The following is a 10665-nucleotide window of genomic DNA, read 5'->3' as shown; positions in this document are numbered from 1 at the left end:
GCTTTAAACTTCTTCACAACAGTATTTCGGACCTGCCTGGTGTGTTCCTTGTTCTTCATGATGCTCTCTGCGCTTTTAACGGACCTCTGAGACTATCAAGGTGCAGGTGCATTTATACGGAGACTTGATTACACACAGGTGGATTGTATTTATCATCATTAGTCATTTAGGTCAACATTGGATCATTCAGAGATCCTCACTGAACTTCTGGAGAGAGTTTGCTGCACTGAAAGTAAAGGGGCTGAATAATTTTGCACGCCCAATTTTTCAGTTTTTGATTTGTTAAAAAAGTTTGAAATATCCAATAAATGTTGTTCCACTTCATGATTGTGTCCCACTTGTTGTTGATTCTTCACAAAAAAATAGTTTTATATCTTTATGTTTGAAGCCTGAAATGTGGCAAAAGGTCGCAAAGTTCAAGGGGGCCGAATACTTTCGCAAGGCACTGTAGTAGCCTACAGCAAAGTGTGCTAAATCATTTCTAACTTGTTAACAATTTCTGCTAGTTAGTTTTTGCTACCATGTGGGTTTTAGCTTGTTTGAGCCTGCTAACTGAGGAGTGTTAATTCACCTATTTCCATACATATTTTTTTTTTTTAAATCTTACAAATGAGTTGTTTAATGTAACTGCTTAACTATTTCTTTTTTTACTCATTTATTTTCTAATCTTTACAGGAAAATGCCCATGGGCACTATCTGATGAGTAAAGACATTTCACTGCAGCCAATGTAGAAGGAAAAGCTGTGTCCATTTGCAAATACTGTGCCAAATCATATGTGAAGAATGCCACAAAGATGCAGAATCATCTGGCCAAGTGTATCAAGTTCCCTCAGCGCTCACAACAAGCAACCTCTGACAAAAGTCCCTCTACTTCTATTCCAGGTGAAAATGATGACACCTTATTGATAGCAACAGCTCATGGTCCTCATGGAATCAGAAGTTGTTGTTTTTAACTTAATGGAGGAATGTAAGTCAGAAATGCTGATGAATGTCTAGCTCAAGCTGTGTATGCAGCTGGTTCACCTCTGATACTCACAGGCTATGTGTATTGGAAGAGATTTCTGAATGTTCTTTTACTAGCATACACCCCTCCAACTAGACATGCTTTATTTTCTCATTTGCTGGATGCAGAGTTCAAGTGAAGGTCAAGCAAATCATAGAGAAATCAGACTGTATTGCAATCATGTCTGATGGGTGGTCGAATGTTCGTGGGCAAGGAATAATTAACTACATCATCTCCATCCCTCAACCAGTATTCTCAAAGATCTTTATCTTTACCCCTCTCTAACAATACCACTACAACGGAACATGCTTGTCTATAGAAAATGACTGAAGGGGAACTGTGTGTCATGCTAAGATAGCAGGGCTGTGTGCGTGTTTACCTGCACAAGCGCTAACAACGCTGATGAGAGCCTCCCTGCAGGTCTGTGACATCAGTGGGGTCATGCAAAAACAAATGTCACCTTTATTTAACCAGGTAGGCCAGTTGAGAACAAGTTCTCATTTACAACAGCGACCTGGCCAAGATAAAGCAAAGCAGTGTGACAAACAACAATACAGAGTTACACATAAACAAACTTACAGTCAATAACATAATAGAAGAGAAATCGGGTGGGTGTTGCTATGGTGACCAGTGAACTCAGATAAGGCAAATATTTACCTAGCAAAGACTTAGATGACCTGGAGCCAATGGGTTTGGCGACGAATATGTAGTGAGGGCCAGCCAACTAGAGCATACAAGTCGCAGTGGTGGGTAGTATATGGGCTTTGGTGACAAAACGGATGGCCTTGTGATAGACTACATACGGTTTGCTGAGTAGAGTGTTAGAGACTATTTTGTAAATGATGCCAGAGAGCAGTGTGTCCAGCAAGTCTGAGCTGTCTCAGATGTCTATCAATGAAATGTATTTATAAAGCCATTTTGACATCAGCATTTGTCACAGTAACTCTACAAAGAGGCAGGCAGCTTATAGCTGGGATTGTAGTTGCGTTCGCTTCCAATTTAACTGCAAAACGAGCTTGCTATCTACCTCATATTAGTTAAGATACTTAAAATAGGGATCATTTGTGACAATAACCAGCAACTACACCGTCAAAACAAAAAATGTCGAGTCTCCGCTCATCACCACAGCCACAAAGTCATGTTTATGACTAAACCCCGCCTATTTATCTTATTGAAATATAGTCATAACCTTAACCACAGTGCTAATATTATGCCTAACCGTACCCGTAAGACCAAAAAGCTGTTTTTAGTTTTCATACATTTTTACGGCCATTTTGACTTTGTTCCTGTGGTAACTAGGGATATTGCTAAAACATAATGAACCTTCAAGGAGTTCATGCATGCTCAGCTGTTCATGTAGGGTGCGTTCGTATATTCGCTCTGGCTATTTAATCCAATTTCAGAGTAAATTATACATTTACGAATGCTCAACACCCGTAGAATATGGCCGGTATCAGTAAACGTCGGCAAAAAAACACAATTAAATGGTTGCCAGCAGCATAGTTACAGACACCAGCGCCCTGGATAACATGACAACAGCCCTAGCCTCTGCTAGGGCGAGTAAAGTAAAATGATCAAAGTGAAGTGTTCTCTAATTTGTGTCTGGAAGTAGCTAGCTTTGGGTGCTTGACTGCTGTTGTGTGGTCAGAACGCTCGAATCAACTCTACTCCTCAGCCAGAGCGTCCAGTGTACGCTCCGAGAGCGAAACGCTCTGAATTTACGAAAGGAAAATCTGACAACGGTCGGAATTTACGAACGTCCTGAACGCACTCTTAAGTGCACTCCATATTGAATTTACGAACACACCCGTAGCTAGCTGCTTGTGGAGTAGACAGACAGCTGACCATGCATCCACAAAACTGAACATAAACTCGAATGCAATTCTATAGCTATATGATCGTATAATTTAAACGTGATGTTTACATGCTAAATTACACACTGTTTCAATTCAATTTCACAGCACGGCGCTAGCCTAAACGTCACATCCGGTCTCAACCGCCTGGCCTGGACTAAAAAGAAAGCAATTCATGTTCCTGAGACGTTAGTCAAAATAACTTTTTATAAATTATATTATATTCACTGCACCATACCGACAACTGATAGCAGTGATACGAATGTTAGGATCCTGCAAAGGTGAGGGTGACTCGCATCTCTGTTTCTGCTGGACAGATGAGTTTAGGGAGCGTCTGTATAATGTCTGAAACGTCGAGGTGCGTAGCTAGCTAGGGGTATAGGCCTAACGTTAGCTAATAATGTCTTAAGTATTACATTTGTCTGTGTCTAATCTTCAACAAATTCTATTTATTTTACTATTCAATTATCTCATATTTTGGTATATTTGAAACTGCTCAACCCCTTGTGCAGATGTCCCATAAAGTGAATATCTAGCTAATAATGCACTTCATCTGAGGTCTGGACTAATTTATACATTATGAATTGCTGATGATGCTATTGCATTTTCAAGAATGCTAATAGCGTAATGATATTAATATAAAATAAACTAAACCTATTTTCTATCATCTTTTTGTGAATTTTCATCTGTTTTATGACCCTTTCAGCTGCATAACACTGAATCCAGTGTCCCTTGCAAGCAGCAATCTATTGTCAAGGGTGAGAAATGCATACAAAGGTGAGTAGCAACCATGCCCAACGGGTTTTGTCCTTTCTGAATGAGCAGAGGAGTCTCAGCTCGTTCTGTGATGCCAAACTGACTGTAGGAGGTGGTGGGAGGGTGTACAATGCCCATCGCAATATCCTGGCCTGTTTCAGTGGGCGGTTTCAGGAGTCCGAGCCAACCACCACCATGGTTAAGGAGGTCTCCCTCCCAGAGGAGTTCCCCACTGATGGCCTGGAACTGCTTCTAGACTTTTTCTATACCGGGGAGTTAAACCTTGACTCTCTGAATCTGGAGAATGTGCGACAGGCTGCAGACAGCCTATGTGTACCAGATGCGCTCGCACTTTGTCAGCAGTTTGCCACAGAAGGGACAGTTTCTCCAGAAGGACTGCAGTCTGCATGTCTTCTGAGCCATCATTTTCAGCCAATCTCAGCTGTAACTTATGTAGGAACCAAGGTCACCCTAAAAAGAGGGAGGCCCCCTAAAAAAAGAGGGAGGCCCAAAAAATCCCAAACCCCTAGTAGCGGCACAAGTAAGAAGGATTGTCTGGAAGCTACCGCCACCACAACTGCCATCACAACTCGCTCTGGGAGTAGGGTGAAGGCCTCCAGAAGACCGTTTGGAGAGGGCCCCGGTGTGCGTCTCCTGTCCCATGTGGGGACCACTAGCAGGGGGACTCCACCACTAGTTATTAGCCTAAAGGATAGGAGTGATGGGGCTGAGGAGGAGGGACAACGCCTCCCTCAGCCTACAGATACAACAGAGGTAGGCTACAATATGTTACCTTATCCTAAAGTGTTAATGTAAGATTGAGTGTGGCCCTCCACACAATGTGCCTACAGATTTGTAGGTTTTATACTAGAACTATACAGCTGGCAATATGATGCATCAAATATTGTCTCCCAGTTGCAGGTGGATGGCCAGAAGATGTGATGAATGACCGTAGAGAGATGATGATGATGATTCATTGTATTTGATTATTTGACAGGTAACAGATGTGTTCGGCAACCTTGTACCAGATTTGAGCTACAAAGCTAATTCTCATCTGCAGCCTCTTGATGAAGAAGACTATGATGATGATGATGATGGCAGTGGTGGTGATTTGGTGGAGGGGGTAGCTGAGGACACTGATGAAGAGTATGTGCCCCATGCCCTGCTGCCTACCTCCTCCAGCCCCAAAGGCAGACGTAAAGGACCAACCAAAGCTGTCAATAAAGAGAACGGTGAACGGGCAGCCAAGGGGTCTACAAAGGGCTCTGTTCAGTGCCCCACCTGCAATAAGACCTTCCTCAGCAAGTATTACCTCAAAGTACACAACAGGTATATACATAACTGCTATCATATTGTATTGACTTTGCCATTCACCATGTCTATATTAAACCACATGTGTCTTTACAGGTGTGTCCTATTTAGATAACTTATATTTAGCAAGAGAGACCTGAATAATGAAAAATACCGGTATTATTGAATGACTAGTGCGAATAGTGTGTGGTTTCTGTTCTTCCTGTGTTCCTCAGGTGTCATACAGGTGAGAAGCCCTTTCCATGCTCTAAGTGTGGAAGGAGGTACTACAGGAAGGAGAATCTGATGGACCACGAGGCCAGAAACTGCAACTGTGGTGAAAAAATAAAAGTGGTGAGTGACCAGCAGGACCAAGGCCTTGTTTACTAGGCATCAATAGGAAGGAAACTGAGCATAAAGGGGAGGGACTACCTTGACATGTCCAATAAGTAAGTAGCCTTGCAAAAGCCTTGGCTAATGCACGCTGGAAAGGCTTATGTGGCAGGAGCCGATCTCCTGTTTGTGTAGCGTGAGGCAGCTTGATGTACAAGTACACCTCCTGGACCGGACGCTAGTCTACTGCAGGGCCTTACCCCCAATCTCCTTTATGCTTAGTGCCAAGTGGAGACTCATCAGGTCCCATTTTTACAGTCTTTGGTATGACTTGGCCAGGTATTGAACTCCCAACTTTCCAATCTCAGGATGGACATTCTAACCCCAAGGCCACTGACTTGTCCAATAAGAAATACCATAAATGATACAATGCTTTAGGTTTTCCCTCATGTACTGTATGTGTGTATTCTTGTTTTTACTACAGGTACACAACTGCCTTCAATGCCACATGTCATTTGACAGATTGGGGGATCTACGTCTGCACACGGTCTCCCATACAGGGGAAATGCCCAATAAGGTCCAGTACCTACCACAATTTTTTTATTTTTAATTGAGCCTTTTATTTAACTAGACAAGTCAGTTAAGAACAAATTGTTATTTACAATGACAGCCAACCGGGGAACAGTGGGTTAGCTGCCTTGTTTAGGGGCAGAATAACAGACTTACCTTGTCAGCTTGGGGATTCGATCCAGCAACCTTTCAGTTACTGGCCCAACATTCTAACCACTAGGCTACCTGCCGCCCGATACACAGTACTGTGAACATGTCATTAATTGACATTGTAAGACTTATATCTCTGGTGTGTTTTGTATCAAACTCATATTGAGTCATCGCTTGATCTTGTATCTATTTTAGTGTACGTCATGCTCGGAACAGTTCATGCATAAAAAAGATTTAAGAAGTCACGAAATCAAAATCCACGGTGCACCCAAACCACATGCAGTAAGTCTCTCTCTCTCCTTTGTGTTAATTGGTCTGTTTTTTCATGTATTCAATCCTTTATTCCTTCTGCATTATTGTCAAGATTTATGACTGCTTTCTTGCTAATCACTTTCTAACCTGTGATAATAATTTTTCCCACAGTGCTCTCTGTGCAGCAAAGCATACCTGTCTAAAACAGAGCTGCGTCTGCATGAGGCGTCCAAGCATCGCGGCGAGAAGCTCTTTGTGTGTGAGGAGTGTGACCATCGAGCCTCCAGCCGACACGGCCTGCAGATGCATATCAAAGCCATTCACAGGTGGGGCTGAGACTGGCCATGGTAGTGGAAGAGGGGTTTGTTACCATGGGGGAGCTAGACTGTTTGAATCAGCCTTACTGTCGTGTTAAATAATGTGACGTCCCTGTTTGTCTTAATTTCTAAGAAACGAGCGTCCATTTGTGTGTGAGTACTGCAACCGTGCGTTCACCCAGAAGGCTAACCTTAACATGCACTTGCGGGTTCACACTGGAGAGAAGCCCCATCAGTGCCACCTCTGTGGGAAGACCTTCCGGACACAAGGTGACAACTTCCTCTTGCCCACCATCCTCTCACTAGGCCCTGTAGATGGCAGAGCAGGACAAACCCGTTTCTTACAACAAACATAGCTGCTCAGATCATATGTTATGATTTAGTCTTATAGTAATCGTTGAGATACACCGGTTCTGTCTCACAGACTAACACAAACTCTCACGTTAACATCCAGTGTGCTTTCACATGGTCTATTCCAATGCTCAACATTGTGCTTGTGCCAATGCTTATGTCTGTTCATTGTGTGATTTCAGCCAGTCTTGACAAGCATCACCGAACTCACACAGGAGAGCGACCTTACAGCTGTGAGTTCTGTAACCAGCGCTTCACAGAGAAGGGACCAATGCTCCGCCATGTTGCCAGCAAGCACCAGGAGGACCGCCCTCACTGTTGCAAGATATGTGGCAAGACCTTCAAGGGTGAGAATGGCCACATGAGATCGTGGCACCACAGTTAAAATATATTTATTTTCTGTCATGTTGAGTTTACACAGCTTTGTAGGACTAAGTTCTTTGCCTAAAACAGGCTTAAGATGATTTATTTTATTTAGCCTTTATTTAACTTGGCAAGGCAGTTAAGAACAAATTCTTATTTACAATGATGGCCTACCCCAGCCAAACCCTAACCCGGACGACGCTGGGCCAATTGTACACCACCTACGGGGACTCTCAATCATGGCCGGTTGTGATACAGCCTGGAATCGAACCAGGGTCTGTAGTGACGCCTCTAACACTAAGATGCAGTGCCTTAGACTGTTGTGCCACTCGGGAGTCATTATCATTAGCGCTATAAAATATTTGGGAATCTCACACCTAATGAGTAGATTGCTTCCAGAAGTGATTCCATCCCGACTTCAGTTGAACAAGACAAGTTTGCCATATGTTTTCTTATTGTCTTGTTTACTCTGCTATCCGCCAGCCGTCGAGCAGCTCCATGTCCATGTGCGTCGCCATCAGGGCATGAGGAAGTTTGAGTGCGAAAAGTGTGGCTACAAGTTTACCAGACAGGTAGGCCATGCATTTCCAGTGTGCTAGCTTGGTTCTTCAAATTTTATGCACGCCTCCTGCTCACCCAGCCACTGAGGGGATCATTAAATTTGTATTCAATTGATATGAACGCTGAAGTCTCCTCTTTTTCTCCAGGCTCACTTACGGCGTCATGTTCAGGTCCACACCCGTACAGAGAACTACAATCCACGGGAGAGAAAGCTACGGAACCTGATAGTAAAGGACGTGGGGTTGCAGGATGAGACTAGCCCCTCACAGATACCACCCACTGAGAAGGAGACACCCGAGGGGCCAGCGCCTGTCTCTGGACCCAGTGTCCCAGTCTCTGTTCCTGTCTCTGGACCTATACCTGGACCTGGAACTGTACTAGGAGCCAGTGACATCCTCAGGGTGGTGATCCAGCCCCTTACGGAGGAGGTGGTGTCCAGCCAAGGGCAGATGGATGTGGGCTTTAACCAGGACCAAGTGGGCTTTACCCAGGTTGGGGTGGCACAGGGACATGGCCAGGTGGATGTGATGTCCATCAGCCAGGGTTTGGGTGTGGCGGGGCATAGCTTCAATGTGACAGATGTGATGGAGCAGACTCTACTGGTCGCAGATTACCCCATCCCTGAGACCACGGTGGAATTGGAGGACATACAGGAGGATCCTCCTGCTAAGAGCAAGGCCTGAGGACTAAGAGCAAGGCCTGAGGACAGGACAGACTGGTTAGTATCTCACATCACATTCTCATTGGAGAAGCCTAGAGCAGCTTGAGTACTGCAAGACTTCAAGAACTCCCACACTGTGGCTACTCGCTCTGCTCTGCAGTCGAAGCATTCATTTAATTTCAGTCATTATTGTAACCATGTTTTCTGTCTAAATTACTGTATAGAAAAACTGGTTCCCACTCAGCCCAGTAGATGATGAACCCCTCAAGACATTCCCCTACTCTGTGGGCATCTTATTCATTTTGCCCGTGCATTGGGTCTGACAATGTAATATAAGTTGGCTTAGGTTTTATGAAGTTTGTTGTGTTTTTACACAATTTGATGAGAAGTCAATAGGTCAGGTTGTGAGAAGTGAATGTAAATCAATGGGATTGTCTTGCATCATCAAGTCAAACGGTAAACAGAATAAAGTGGCAGTCCTGCCTGCAGTTTTATTGTAATCACACTGTAAGGATGACCTCTCTACAGTATACAAACATCTTGTATGAAAACTAAGAAAACACAACTGAATGGCATTACAGTAAGTAAACAATACTAAAATTAACTTTAGTCAAACACATGTTGCACAAATAAATTGAGAATGTGTTACCACCTCCAGTTACCATAACAGCAGTTGTCACCGGTATCTATCTTCATATGTACCTCTGCCTCCTGTTGCACTAGGAAAACACACTAACGTTATATAAACTAACACTACAAATACATTTTCATAAATAAAACTAAACCATTCTAATAAAATATTAAAGCATCTATAATAAAATAAATGCACCTTGAAAGAAAATATGACCAGTACTTCATGCTGGCTGGATTGGTAGTCGTGCCAATTAGGTGTAAACAGTCAGTCTAGATGAGGGAGAGCAAAACGGTGATCAGCATCTGATAATCTATCATATCAATAAAACAGGGACACATCTATTTAATCTATCACTTTGATGGGGTTTTAGCAACCCAGTCCCAGTTGCATCACATGCTCTGATTCCATCCTAAGGTTCCATAGTTGTACAGCACTGGACAAGTCTCCAGATTAATTTCGCAATGGTTATCAAAGCTGGTTAGTGCTAGAAAACATTGTGGTGATTGTAAGATAAAAAATAAAAAAAGATATACAGTTGAAGTCGGAAGTTTACATACACTTAGGTTGGAGTCATTAAATATTGTTTTTCAACCACTCCACACATCTTAACAAACTATAGTTTTGAAAAGTCTGTTAGGATCTCTACTTCGTGCATGACACAAGTCATTTTTCAAACAATTGTTTACAGAGATTACTTCACTTAATATTCACTGTATCACAATTCCAGTGGGTCAGAAGTTTACATACACTAAGTTGACTGCATTTAAACAGCTTGGAAAATTCCAGAAAATGATGTCATGGCTTTAGAAGCTTCTGATAAATTATGTCAATTAGCCTGAGTCAATCGGAGGCCTCAAACTCAGTGCCTCTTTGCTTGACATCATGGGAAAATCAAAAGAAATCAGCCAAGACCTCAGAAAAAAAATGTAGACCTCCAAGTCTGGTTCATTCTTGGGAGCAATTTACAAATGCCTGAAGGTACCACGTTCATCTGTACAAACAATAGTATGCAAGCATAAACACCATAGGACCGCGCTGCCGTTATACCACTCAGGAAGGACACGCAGAACGTCTCAGAGATGAACATGCTTTGGTGCGAAAAGTGCAAATCAATCACAGCACACCAGCAAAGGACCTTGTGAAGATGCTGGAGGAAACAGGTACAAAAGTATCTATATCCACAGTAAAACGAGTCCTATATCAACATAACCTGAAAGGCCGGTCAGCAAGGAAGAAGCCACTGCTCCAAACCCACCATAAAAAAGCCAGACTACTGTTTTCAACTGCACATCGGGACAAAGATCGTACTTTTGGAGAAATATCCTCTGGTCTGATGAAACAAAAATGGAACTGTTTGGCCATAATGACATTTACATTTAATGACCATCGTTATGTTTGGAGGAAAAGGGGGATGCTTGCAAGCCGAAGAACACCATCCCAACCGTGAAACACGAGGGTGGTAGCATCATGTTGTGGGGGTGCTTTGATGCAGGAGGGACTGGTGCACTTCACAAAATAGATGGCATCATGATAAAGGTAAATTATGTGGATATATTGAAGCAACATCTCAA

General features: G+C 43.1%; 1 protein-coding gene across 9 annotated transcripts; it reads left to right on the top strand.

Moving 5' to 3' along the window:
• The first annotated feature begins 756 nt into the window (after positions 1-756).
• LOC124032194 (telomere zinc finger-associated protein-like) lies at positions 757-8960 on the top strand. 9 transcript variants are annotated; one of them, XM_046344392.1, is made up of 11 exons: positions 757-3137; positions 3563-4386; positions 4610-4941; positions 5139-5256; positions 5720-5812; positions 6151-6237; positions 6379-6533; positions 6658-6794; positions 7058-7222; positions 7722-7810; positions 7946-8960. In XM_046344392.1, the coding sequence occupies exons 2-11, from the start codon at positions 3622-3624 to the stop codon at positions 8480-8482; spliced, it is 2478 nt and encodes an 825-aa protein (XP_046200348.1). In that variant the 5' UTR covers positions 757-3137; positions 3563-3621; the 3' UTR covers positions 8483-8960. The 9 variants fall into 9 exon arrangements, with proteins under 9 accessions (XP_046200348.1, XP_046200351.1, XP_046200347.1 ...); XM_046344397.1 differs by having other exon boundaries at positions 761-3137; positions 3563-3633; XM_046344400.1 differs by having other exon boundaries at positions 762-3137; positions 3563-3633; positions 4673-4941.
• Positions 8961-10665: the final 1705 nt, after the last annotated feature.

The sequence above is a fragment of the Oncorhynchus gorbuscha genome, linkage group LG03 (assembly GCF_021184085.1).
Source record: "Oncorhynchus gorbuscha isolate QuinsamMale2020 ecotype Even-year linkage group LG03, OgorEven_v1.0, whole genome shotgun sequence".
Classification (NCBI taxonomy): Eukaryota; Metazoa; Chordata; class Actinopteri; order Salmoniformes; family Salmonidae; genus Oncorhynchus; species Oncorhynchus gorbuscha.
Note: the sequence above shows the minus strand (reverse complement) of the source record. Positions and strands in the feature narration are given on the sequence as shown.

Bases quoted from the DNA above. Each gene is read 5' to 3' on its own strand.
- LOC124032194 (XM_046344392.1), top strand. From the start codon at position 3,622: ATGCATACAAAGGTGAGTAGCAACCATGCCCAACGGGTTTTGTCCTTT. The intron at 6,238-6,378 runs GTAAGTCTCTCT...TTTTTCCCACAG, and splicing joins GTGCACCCAAACCACATGCA to TGCTCTCTGTGCAGCAAAGC. The intron at 7,223-7,721 runs GTGAGAATGGCC...GCTATCCGCCAG, and splicing joins ATGTGGCAAGACCTTCAAGG to CCGTCGAGCAGCTCCATGTC.